General features: G+C 44.4%; 1 protein-coding gene across 1 annotated transcript in view; it reads right to left on the bottom strand.

The window, feature by feature from the left end:
• LOC133024655 (MAM domain-containing glycosylphosphatidylinositol anchor protein 2-like) overlaps nt 1–13,350 on the bottom strand; it is a 171,991-nt gene that overhangs the window by 53,396 nt on the left and 105,245 nt on the right. Inside the window, 3 exon segments of the mRNA XM_061091819.1 lie at nt 142–462; nt 10,882–11,119; nt 11,209–11,300. Coding sequence (XP_060947802.1) covers nt 142–462; nt 10,882–11,119; nt 11,209–11,300 — 651 coding nt within the window.

The following is a 13,350-nucleotide window of genomic DNA, read 5'->3' as shown; positions in this document are numbered from 1 at the left end:
GGAAAATACACTTGACGCGAGGATTAATCACACTGAATACAAAGAAAGTACATCGCAGTAACAATTGGCAAATCATACACACATGAAACCCCTGCTGCAGAATCCACACACACCCACATCCATACAGATATATCTACTCACATTGTACAATCAGCTCCACCTCGGCCTCTCTGGGCTTCACGTTGAAGCCATTGTACTGGCTGGTCTGGCAGCGGTACGAGCCCGTCATCTCCCTGGAGACATTAACAATACGCAGCACGCCATCGTAGCTCTCCATCTGCATGTTGCCGTCCGGCATCGGCGCCTCCTTATCGGCTCGCGACCACAGGATGATGGGCTTGGGCTTTCCTGAAACAAGGCACTCCAGCTCCACTGTGTCACCCTCGCGGGCCACCAGGGGGGACTTGCCCCGAGGGACTGTCAGGTTGGGGGGAACTAAGAAAGAGAAAAACAGAGGAGGGACTGATATGGGGCTCTAGAAAGTCAGCGGGCGGGGTAAGAGGAAATGGTCGACTGCGAGGGAGAAGTGGCGTGGAGGGTAGATGGGGAGGGGAGGGGGAGCGAATGAGCATCCAGGTTGCAATGGGCAATGAAGCTGAGGCTCAGCCACACACAAAGCTTTGTATGGAAGGACCATGCAGATTTTAGCAGCAACGGCTGGGACTGAGCGATTTCGAAAAGTAAAACCATCATGTGGGGCAGCAGTGAGGAGCAATGGCAAAACAATGAACAATGCAATGAAGAGTGGACACGCAAAAAAGCAAGCAACCAAATGGTTCAAAGCAAATGACCTTTCAACCAATTCAGTCCAGGAACGATGACAAGAACTGAGCAAAGGGGACGGAAATAGGAAATACAACAATAAAATCCCTTTTGTCAATCAGATGTGTTTCCACTGCATTTGACGACTTGCTTAAAAAACGTTAATTAGTTCAATGACAGATTAACATATGGTTTACAACTTCATCAGAAACCTCCCAGAGTTGTTTGTTTCAGCTTCATTCATCAGTCTCAACAACCCTGAGCTAATTAAAAGACGAATGTGACAATTTGGTAAATATGCTAGTTTGCCGTCTTGAGTTAATAAAATCCATCTTCTAGCTCTGCTCACCAATTCACATGCAATATCTCACTTGAACACAACCTGTACATAAAAGTTTTTTACATGGGGTTATGAGCCAAACTATTTGACATGGTGGGCAAATTCACTATCCAGGGTCTCAGCAGATTTTAAAGATGGCAGCCCGAGGAGCTCAAACTGACAGCACGACCTCAGAAACTCTGTGATGTGTTAATTAGCAAGCTTTAGAGATGCTCATGGAGGGATATTGTTACTTCTGGGCAGCCCCAGTTCTCAATATTTCCAGGCTTTGTGCTTATGTCTCTGAAAACTAGTCATGAAGCCAGCAGCCTCCTACAACAATGAGCTAATGTCCAACCCTTGCCGCACGGTATTGGTGCCAATTGTGCCTTTTGCTTGCTTTACACTTGCGTTCGAGTAGAGGAATTAAGCTAAGATAAAGAATTGATGGGTTGCAGACCTGTAAGTAAATCTGTAACTTGGCTGAACGACATGACAGCTCCCACAAGCGAAGCCAAAGCATCTCCATCGCCACCTGGTGGCTGGCTGCAGTATAAGTCATAGATCCGACCCTCTCATACACATACATGTTAGTATATGTCAACTAGATTTTTCTCAGAGATCGTTACTACGCAGAATCTGGGTCCACAGGCTCCAGATGGTCAAATTTCTATTCTGAAAAAGTAAACTTCATTTCTGGATGACTTAAAAAGGCAGAGATGTGTCATCCGTCATTTCACAAAGTAAATGGCTGTAACTCACTGCAGTAAGACAATAAAATAATCCACCCAACACTAATGAAATAAACAATTTCTATGTTCTCCACATCATCCTCAGTAATGACATTGCATTACCCTTCTAAGATAGAATCATCATTATCAGCGTTGCAATTAAAATAATCAGCATCACAGTGTCTAATCTTCATCCCATTTTCACCACCACCACCATCATCTCAACATTCATTATTCTTATCACGTCACCACCACTTCCATCGCAGCCATCTCACTGCAGCTTTTCACTTCCCTGCCCCCGTCCTTATGGAGCTACTCAATCTCATCCACGGCGTCATATAATTCAGAGCGTTTACAACAGAATGCTCCCAAAGGTGATATAGCATTGTTGCTGGCCGTGTAACAAAATATGACCCAATAAATATTTTGCCCTTGTTTAACGGTCATTTTAGAGGCTGGATTTAAGTTAGCAATGAATAATAAAAGAAGTGAAAAGTGCCAAATTGCAAGACAAAGTGGTAGAGTGTGCCTGTGTATGTGCCTGTGTGTGTGTGTGTGTGTGTGTGTGTGTGTGTGTCTCTTCTTAGTTTGGAAAGCAGGAAAACTAGCAGGTTGGATCAGGCAGTCTGGTTCCTCATCGAGCATACTGGCCAAGTAAATTTGTTTAATTAGTAAACCTGGCAAATTGCATCGGCTCCTAGAGTGCTGTGTGTGTGTGTGTGTGTGTGTGTGTGTGTGTGTGTGTGTGTGTGTGTGCGTGGTATTTTTGTGCAAGTCCAAACCAACAGCAGGGCCAAACACTTTTTCTACTCCTGCTCCCAAAAATAGTTTCCAGCCAGCAATTCGAGGATTGGAAATCTCCTCAGCGGTGATGAAACCGTGTCATGGTTCCCTGATGATTTTCCAATCACTGTCATTCTGCCCAAACAATGCTACAGCTGGAATGAAGTCCAGCCACATTCAACTTTAATAGTGATGAAATCTCCAGCAATCTCTAGAAAACGAAATAGAGTCTGGCTGTAGTATTTCATTTGACCCCTTTTCTGTCCGGGTGAAAAGAAACAACCCCACCGCCATCGCAATGCTGCAACTCTTGGTTCCTTTTGCCCTTAAGTGAGTCAGTTGGTACAAATCTACTCAAACTACTGGAGCAGTACCTTGACCTGTATGTGAGTCATAGGTGATTCAAACTGGTAGAAGCAAGTGGAAGCTCAACATGCATCATTGATTCTAATGTTTTGCAAGTTCCAACAGTGACTCATAAAACAACAGCACATTTAAATGATTGTTAATGTCCGAAAAAATTAAATTGTCTGTCTTTGAAAGATGCATGGAAATCTCTTCACACGTTCAACAAGAAAATTAAACCTGCCTTAACAATACCTGCAATGTTCAGGCCACTTGGAGGCAGCAGAAACAAGCAGTATCACCAACCACCCATTGTCTATCTATACCACTTATCCTTGAGACTCAATCCCAGCTGCCACTGGGTGAGAGGTGGGGTACATCCTGGACAGGTCACCAGCGAATCACAAGCAAACATTTATGCTCACATTCACAGCTACAGGCAATTCAGAGCCTCCATTTAACTTATCCTCCCCTTTGGACTGTGGGAGAAAAGGCACGAAGGCACAGGGACCACATGACACTGAAATATTGTAAACTCTGAACTTTCTAACTGCACATTTAAGCAAACATTTACTTTAAACATTCAACAGTTTAGGAGCAATGCAATCATTCATTAGAATGTCTGCGTTTTCCTTTCAACCAGGCGGAATGTAAGTTCTACTCTTTATTTTGGTTCAGTGTTTCTTCCCGATAAAGAAATCTGCCTCCTCAGCTGCCGAATGCTCCACTTCGTTCGCCAGCTGGTTGTTTACTTTGTCTGTCTGCTGTTTGTGTCGGACTTGGAAGATGGACTGGTTTCATCAGAGCTTTCACACTAAAAATAGCTGCCTCTTGTGTCTGGAGCAACGATGATAAGAGTGAACAAAAAGTCTTAATCTGTGGGCCTCAGAAACAATGAGCTGAAAGACGATTTAAAAAAAAAAAAAAATCCATCAAGCCGAGAGGACGTTTTCATCAGGTGGGTAGCATTTGTCATTTAGTCTCTTTGAGGGAGACTCTTTTAACGCAAGTACTCATTTTATCCATTGACAAATTACAAATAATGATCACTGCACCTTTAAACCATTTCAACTGAAAATGGAAAATCCTGCAATTCTCAATCATTGAATTACGACAGATGAAAATGTGTCTTTTCAGCCATTGTTACCGAAACCTTGGCTGCTCATCAGCCAGTTTGAAACCTCCTCAGGTATGTGATGCATAAACACGCTGCTGCCATAGGTATTGGATAATGGGGACTGGTCGTTCACAGATAAATCTTGGTAATGCTATTTGGCACCAAACGAGCAGCGGAAATGATCTCCGCTGAGACAATGACAGCAGACACTCATTTCGTTTCTCCTGCATTTGCTGATTGGTATTCACACATCGTATTGGCTGAGCTAGCCAGGTGTCAAGAGCCGACATATTTCCTTTCCACGGCGTATTTTCTCCAATTCTCTCAAACAATTCCTTGGGTCCAAACAGTGAAATGGTGATTTGACAGTAGCGGGGTGGGAGGATGGCAGCAAGCGTCCATTAGCGAGCGGAGGAGAGGTGTATTCACCGAGTTGCCATCATTACACCTGGCCCTCTCCCCAGACGAGGCAGGCAGTTACAGATGTCTGCCTATTGGGTTTGGCAGCACTAGTACAGGCCATCCGCTGCCATTGTCTCTCTCCGCACCATCACGCAAACGCACACAGACCGACTCTCTTTTGCTTACTCTGTAACTCGTCCTTCCTCCCGCTCGCTATTTCCAAGTGAACACCCTGCCCCTGTGTGTGAGACTGACCACTGAGATGCTCTGTGTGGCAGAGAGCCTGCTACTGGTCTTCACTCTGCTCTCATTGTGCCAAAGCCGTCCAAATGCCAGTGATGCCTGCAGGGCGAGCCCGCTGTGTGCGTATGCTTGTGTAGAGTGCGCTTACGTGGCTTTATGCCTCTGTGTGTGTATGTGTTTATGGCGGCGCACTTCCCCTCTCGCCCACGGTCGAGGCCGTGCTGTGATCCTGCCTTGGTCGCTCAACAGGAAGCCTCTCGTTGGTGCTGCTGACAGAGAAGATTGGTGTGTGTTTGCCTGTGTGCTTTTTAGGCCAAAATTGGGACTGGACTTTCTTGTTCGGTCTCAGTAGCCCCACACATCTCTAGGGTCTCAGCTGGAACGAATCTCTAAGTGTAGAGGCTGATTGCTGGAGCCTGTCAGCGGGATCCATCAGCCATCACTGTGTCTGCAACAGCAGTGTGAGCTGACTGCAAAACATAGAAATACCTGGCACTTTGCATTTTTTTAACGGCAATGAGAGCCAGAGTTGTGTGCACTGACGTCTTTGAGAATAAACAACATCCCGCTGCCCCCTTTTCTGGTAAGTGCTCTGACATCACTCCCATCACCATGGCAACAGCTCTCTCTAATACTGGAACTCCTGCAGAGTGTTCGTATGTATGTGTGAGAGTGTGTTTAGACAGCTTGAGGACAATGAGTTGGTCACAATGTGACAGGACTCTGTCTCCTCTGAGTTCTGGACCTCTGGGAAAGAGAGAAGGGTCCTGTGGGTCCATTGTGGCCACATTTGTGAATCTGTGTGTTTGTGTGTGTGTGAGTGTGTGTGTGTGTGTATAGAAGCATCCGTACAACAAGTCGCTAAAGTGTAATAAATGTCTACAGATGTGTTAAAATTGGCTTAGTGCAATGACAGACTGCAGCGGCAGATTGCTGACCACACTGACATACCGCTGTGTGTGTGTGCATGTGTTTGAGCTGTATGCTGCTCCCCTGAGGTTTTATAAGTTGTCTTACGATCAATCACACAAACCATGAATCCATGTGAGTGAGATTGTGCAGCGGCAGGCTTTAAATACCAACACTCCCATTGGCTATAATCCGATTTATGACCACACTGCTCACCGTAACGATGCTAGTATATTTTTTTTTAACATTTACCCAACCATAAAGAAATGGCCATTGCCCCAGTTTAGAAATGCACAAACACACCCCTCCAGTAGCACCACCCTCTCTGCTGCTAAGCGGTGAGCAGGAGTCCAAAAGGACCAGAGTTTATGTATATCGCTCAGGGGGCCTCGATAGTAGCTAATGAGGGAGGGAGAGTCTTTCTTGTTCGTCTTTGCCTTCCAGATTTTCCCAGCTGGATTGGGAGGTGATTTCCCAGATGGCCACCTCCATAAAGCATGACTTCAGGTGGTGCAGTTGAGGCTCGATGCTGGTGCACTGTGCATAATGTACTGAGCTATCCCATCTAATTAACATATTTTATGGACTTCGCACAAAGCAAGCACTCATTACAGTGTAGCTGCAGCCGAAAAGGACTATCAACCTTTAATTTTACCTAACCTCTATGAATGTGAGTGTTTGTATTTACAGATTAACGAGTGTGTGTTTTCCCCTTTAAAGCTATGACATCCATAACCCTCCTCTGCAAAGTTTGTTCTGCTGACATATGCAGCCAGTTGGTTCCGTGGCTGTGATTATAGAAGTGGCATTGGCTGTGGCATCGACTGTTGTCATGCAGCAGATTTGTCAGGACAGCTTCCCAGCTGTGGGACAGCTGTTAGGCCTGTTCATTCCCAGTTCACAGCTTGGGACCATTTTGGGAGTTGACTTGGCCTGTTTATCCAATGTTTGGATCTACAGCTTTCAAATGTGACCATTTAAACCCACTTTGCAGCTCATTACTTTATTTTGCACCTGACAAATATTTTTGGGTTTCATATAGACAGATAAATAGATAGATGGATACTTTATTAATCCCGTGGGAAATTTAGGTCATCCAGTAGCTTATACATTTATACACTCATATACAGAACATGTATCGAATGTCTTTTAAAGCGATGTGAAATTTTGTGAAAACTCCACATGAACATATATAAAGGATGTACAAGGACACTCGGGGCGTGAACATTTCCTTCAAGGTCAACTCCTATCTCGCCATGTTAAAGAAACCCATAGGAAATTCCTCGATCAGCCTGTTTATCTGCTCCACATGTAATGGTTTCTTAAGGTTACGTCCCAGCCCTCCTCAAAGTTTCATGGCACTTGTTAAGTAGTTTTGTGTAATCATGCTCGCATCAAACAAACAAGCCAACAAACAAAAGCAATGCAAACATAACCTCCTCAGCAGGTGGGATATCACAACCAACAATTTGCGTCCACTCACGGGACCAAACAGCAGTTGAACTTTTGCTCCGTGTAGGTGAGTCAGGATGTGGACCAGGTTTCTCTTTAACGGGGTCAGTGCATTTGCAGCAGAAACAAACACATCAGCACAGTGGACAGCCAGCGGCCATGCGGTCCCTATTAGACTCACATGTGGCACGGTCACTGTGACGATGGCAGCTCGTGGTGATTCAGAGGCAACCAGACAACGGTTGGAAGGGGAATAGACGAGAGATGAGCAAGTCTGCTGTGAGCTTCAGATGACTCGAATTCATTTCAGAAAAGAAAAAAAAACAAAACAGCCTGTACATTGTGATTATTAAAGCAGCTCATATTTTAATCAACTGCGAAGTTAATTGATTTGCTTAATTCATTAACTGCAGTGATTCTTGAAATTGACAGAAACACTGGGTGCTAATTGCGCGGCTCATCACGGAGGGATTTATCCGCCTCACGAGAAGAGAGAGGTGACTTTCAATCCAGACACTTACTTTGTGATCGTCAATCACACCAGAGAGGAGCGGCTGCTGTGTGCCGACACTGGGATGCATCCACAGGGACTGTTATCCTCACGACTGTAAGATTGTAATGTGTTTTTTTTTAACTGAGACGGCAGAATCCAGTGTTTACAATAATTACACACATCGAGTGCACTGAGTGGGTGTCGGATTTGTGGATTGGAGTTGAAAACTGGCTTTAAATGTCAGAAATGCATCTACAATAACTCCACATGCTATCAAAATCTCTGGAATAGTCCCAATGGTATTTCAAGTCAGATACCGAATAACATCTCTTTGCCACAGACGTTGAGTGGCAATAATCGAGCAAGACACACCCACTAAACACACAGGCTAATGAGAGGATTAATCGGCTCGACCCTGTTAGAAGTTTATGGGATGTTTTATGGTTTACACTAACGATCGTAACTCTTCTCGACTGTTCCTTTGTCTTGCGCTTCTTAATCCTGACAGTATCCAAAGGGGGAGGTCTGTGTCCTGGTTTCCAGACCCCGCTCATAAATAAGCATTAGCCTCGCAATCTCTGGAAGTCCCGACGAGAATAGAAGTCGCTAACTTAATGAGTATGTCACGATCGTAAATATTAGTGCTGTTTTGCAAAAAGGGAGAAATCATGAAACGTGTTGAAATCTGTGTTCATCAAAAGCTGAAAGAAAAGGGTGTAGCAAATATTCTCTTTTATCAAGGCCCTGCTGTGGCTGGGACTAAGCTTGTGTTTGGAATCTGGAACCGGGGCCAACGCTGGAACAGCGAGTGAGCTACGAAGCGTTCAGACTCGACACTTTCGGCTCAATCGCTTTCCAACCACTTCCCCAGCACAAAACGCTGGCAGACCTCCGGTGTAATCTTCTCTAAACGCTTTTATTAAGACGTCTAATTGCGGCTCTGGGTTTCTCCCTTCAGGAGAACAGGCAGAGGAACAAAACCGGGGCTTATTCACCCCAAAACAAGCTGCAGGCGTAAGGCGAGGCAGAGGCACACGGCGCTGGAGTACACAAGCGCTATAGTGTTCCGCTTAGCGAAGACACTCCTTTGATTCACAGCATCAATCTGACGGAAAGAAACATCACGAATAACAGGCATTCAGCAGCAAAACAGCCCAGTCACATCCTGGTAAAGCAGCAGGAATAGAAACCGGCAGAAGCAAAACTCAATACATTATTTCCAATGACAGGGACAGCTCTATGACAAAGGAACACTTTTTTTTTTTATAATTCATACCTGCACTTCTGACGTGAACAATAAAAGCATAAGAAGAGATCACATCTAAGCCTTGATGAGACCTTTCATTTCATACAATTGCACTCATTTCCCCACTTATTTTCTCAGACGGCACTATTTCTTTTAAACATTAAAGGGTCTGTTTGAGTGCATTGGTGTGGCACTTCAAAATAAGAGGCCGCACTACTTAAAAGATAATGAGCAAACAATCTTGGCGGATGCGATTGATCCCAGTGTTTCATTGCGTCTGGGATTATCAAAGGATTATCCAACGATAATTATGCATCCAAGGTTGACATGCGGCTTTCATGTTCACGCTGTGAGTGGCGGCGAGGTGTGTGAAAAAACAAGATGCCGAGAGAAGAAGAAGGTGTAGGAGTGTGTCAGCCAATGTGTGTGTGTGTGCAGCGTAAGCGTATAAGGGGAACTGAAGCTTGCGATCACAAGTCGCACAACATTACACAACCCAAAAAGTCACTTATTGGCAGTGAACACACGCTGGTAGAATTCAAAGCAAAAACACACATCTACTTCGCCTTCCGCAACAACAACCCACACACATAGCAGATCTGGATAGGGATGAGTGAGCAAGCAGGAAACTCCCAACCGAGGCATCTCCGAGGCGTCGTGTTGATCGGGGTCACGTCCCTCAGTGGAGTCGATGGGTGATGGGGTAATGCGTGGTGACACTGGAACGTACCCACTGGTTTTCTGCTCGTACGCACAAAGACCACCGTCCCTGTGCTGTTACACACGGCTTTTTTCGAGCAGATGGAAACGTTTGACAGCTGATTATAACCTTTGATTATTTTTCACGTGACGGATTTGATTATTACTGATGTTACAATAGAGAAGCAGAGGATCTAAAAAAAGACAGGGACAGGCCGATGCAACACTGCTCTGTTTCTAAGAGACTTCTCCGCATGCCATGATTGAAATTTTAAATTATATAGGTGGACAGTGGACAGGGTGGACTGATATATGTCGTGTTATCAACATGCTTTCTAGGTGTATACAAATGTTAGTTGGAGCAGTGGTGGAAGCAGCCAATTAGATGGAAGGACGATGGATGTTTAGTCTCTGATTAGTTGGACTGACGGAATCGGCTTCGGTTCAGAGAAGTAAGATTAAACAGTCAATGGAGTGTGTGGTGCTGTAACACAATGCTGCGTGCAGAACCGGAGAACACAGTAGAATACAGCGGTTTTCAGCCTTGGACAGAGTACTGGAATTGAATCTGGCAGTTAACAATAGTCTAATGATGATATACATCCTAACCTGTGGAGGCCGTCCAGGAAAAGCTTTAAAGGAACAGTTCACCCAAATATCTCTCTCTCTTGCTGCAGGTAGTTGTGGTTTCATCTGCAGATGCCTTAAGATACTTGTCATTGAGATGGTTCCAGAGAAGTCACAGTTGTCATTTTGAGAAGGGAGATTATTCTCCGGACAAATTGAAAGAAAAATGGTTCAAATTGCAACTGTAATGCAGCTTTAAATGTGATGAGAACCACAGAGGAGTTTTCTTCCTCTCCTGCTGAACTCAGGTGCATCTTCAGTGACATATGTATAAAAACATCAGCAGCTACACTGCTAGAAACCACTGGAGGTTCATGGGAAAGAAAATCTGTGAGAATTTGGATGAACTGCCCCTCTAAAGAAATAAATAAAACTTTTTATTATTACTACCATTCTGTTAAATTCCGACTTAAAGGTGGCGTATTACGCTCATATTCAGGTTCATATTTTTTATTTGTGATATTACTTGAAAACGTTAACTTGCTCTCATGTCCAGCAATACAATATATTTTATTATAAATAACTATTTACAGTGTCAGTTTTTAATTTCAAAGTATTGGCTATGATAACTTGACTGGAACCAATTCAATTCAAATTATATTAAAACTGACAGGATTGACAGCAAACACTGTGTTCCCTTTAAAAGTGTTCTAGTCGGACAGCCTAAGAAACTATAGTGATTTTGAGCGTGTTTAATATATGTTGGGGGAGGTGTGTAGATGCTTCGCTGACACAACGGGGTGTGAGGCTCACCAGTCGTGGATGAGATGTTGACGTCGATGCTGATCTCGGGGATGCCTCCTCCCTTCAGGGCGGCCACGCAGGTGTACGTGCCGAAGTCGGTGAACTTGAGGTCTATGATGTCCAGGTTGGTGGTCCCTGGGGAGATGTCAGGGTCCGTCTGGGTGATGACCATACGCTCCGAGCTCCGCAGCCCACGCCCGTTCTTCAGCCAGCTAAACGTCAGCTCCTCTGGTGGGGTCGCCTCCACCTAGAACATTTGTTACCTGACGTGTATTACACTGAAACGTGACCTATTCTAACTACTTGTGTGTGTGTGTGTACTTTTTTGGACTATACCTGACAAGATATCTTGACTTCACGTCCAATCTGGATGTTGTCGTCGTTGTGGTAGGGGTCAGGAGTGATCCAGAATCGTCCCTTTTTCAAAGCTGTGGAAGAAAAATCGATTGCGTTAAAGCTAGGTCTGCATTTGTAAACAAATCCTCTCTTTCTCTGCAAGTCTCTGACACACTGCAACAACAAACCCTGGGACCTTCACTGTAGGTTATGGCCGCCCTTGTTTTATTGATGTAATTTCTGAGAAGTAATCCCAAAGACGGGGTTTTATGGATTTTTCTCAGCAATTTTATTTTGTTTAATGTCCACACTTGTGCTGTAAAGTGCCGATATGCACCTCTCCGGTGAACGCGTTGTAACTCTGTCTGTGTGACTCATACCTGCTCAGCATTTGCACAGTTCACACACTCTTTACATGCTGTGAAAGACTGGATTGTGTAACAGCTACCTGAAATAACTGATCTGAGCAGAGAACGATTTTTTTTTCCCTCACGCGTGTTACCTCACCATCTAGGTCGTGAAATTGTAGCTGTGGTTTGAACCTGAAGTGAAAGTGTAGTCGCTGATATGACAACCGTGACTGTTCTTTTAAAGAAGCAAGTGAACTTTAGCTGTTGATGCAGCGGAGGGGTCAAACAGAGAAGTTAACAGATGCTTTGATCCAACATGAATATTGATAGCTGCGGACTGAAGAATCTTACAGCATTGGAGCAGGCAAACGCACACAGAGACACACACACTCACACAAACATGCACACAAACACACACTGTGAAATTGAAGAGATACCGAGCAAAATATCCACCATTCCTATTCCAATTTGGTTTGCAACTCCATTTTCGAAGCATAGCTTCTCTGAACAGCAGAAAGAAGATGATTTCATTATAATGCATGCTGTCTTGGTTCCAAACCCTGTGCCTACTGTTCAATTCATCTCCTGGGCAAAAAAAGCTGACGGCACCATGGAAATCTTTTCATCTAGCAATTCCCAAGTGACATTATCATATTCAGTTTGGTAAAGGCAAAATGAAAACAAAACCTGTGTGTCAGATTTAAACACAGGAAATTGAATGTGCAAGGCATCGGGATGCCTGCTGAGCCGCACGTTCGGGGGAAGAGACAAACGACACATGTCTACTCGACGTGATCCGCCTCCTCCCGTTTGAGTCGGCGTGCAGAGGATCCGGTTTGTGACGCATGTCAAATAATATAATCATGTCACACTCCACCCTTTCAAAACCAAGTGCATTTGCATTTATGTATTTGTATCCTATATATATTCCTATTCTCCAAGGCACTGCCTGCCAATCATGTTGTTTAGAATACAGTAGTACTGGCGTGGAAACTGTGGTAATCATCATAATGTGGTGTGCTGCATATCTGTGACCTTTATGGATACAAAGATAATACAAGGCATCACTAACAACCCACACTTCTTTCCCATTTGGACTCAGAGCCGCATCACAGTACACATCCACTACATACTGTAAATGCCAACATTGAATTTCCTAAAGCCAACATACACAGTGTAAGGTTAATGAACTATAGTGGAGGCCATGAAGCGAGTTTCTCTATAGGGAGACACATATTCTCCTTCAATCATACATGTGAGGCAGTGAAAACATGTGTGGACACGTTGTACATATATCGTGACAGCGTGAAAAGGATTTTGTGTCGCCGTGAAATCCCCAGTAGAGTTGGTAGGAAGCAGCATCCACACGCACGCACGCACGCACACACTCTTGAGGGAGGGATTGTACTGTCACAGGTGACAGTGGATAAACATTTGGATTAACTGCTCTTCTCCATTTCCCCTTCATCCTGCTCAAATATACTCTCCCCTCAATTCAAGAAAGTGTAACACAGCCATGGCAAACCTAGCTGTTCTTTACTGCAGAGCCAAAGCTGATCTTGTTCATGAAAATGTGTTTTCAGTGCTCTGGAATAAAAAAAAAAGTATTCGACTGAATAAACGCTCTACAAAATTGGACCTTGTGGTCGACTGAAACTCTGGTGCGGTGCAGATAAACTTTACCGACCACAGGATGTGATGAATCAAAGTTGGCCCATTGCCCTTATTTAATGACGACTGAGTGTAAATGGTCCATGTTACAATGTGGACTTGATGGTTGGAGTGGATCTGA

The sequence above is a fragment of the Limanda limanda genome, chromosome 18 (genome assembly GCF_963576545.1).
Source record: "Limanda limanda chromosome 18, fLimLim1.1, whole genome shotgun sequence".
Lineage (NCBI taxonomy): Eukaryota > Metazoa > Chordata > Actinopteri > Pleuronectiformes > Pleuronectidae > Limanda > Limanda limanda.
Note: the sequence above shows the minus strand (reverse complement) of the source record. Positions and strands in the feature narration are given on the sequence as shown.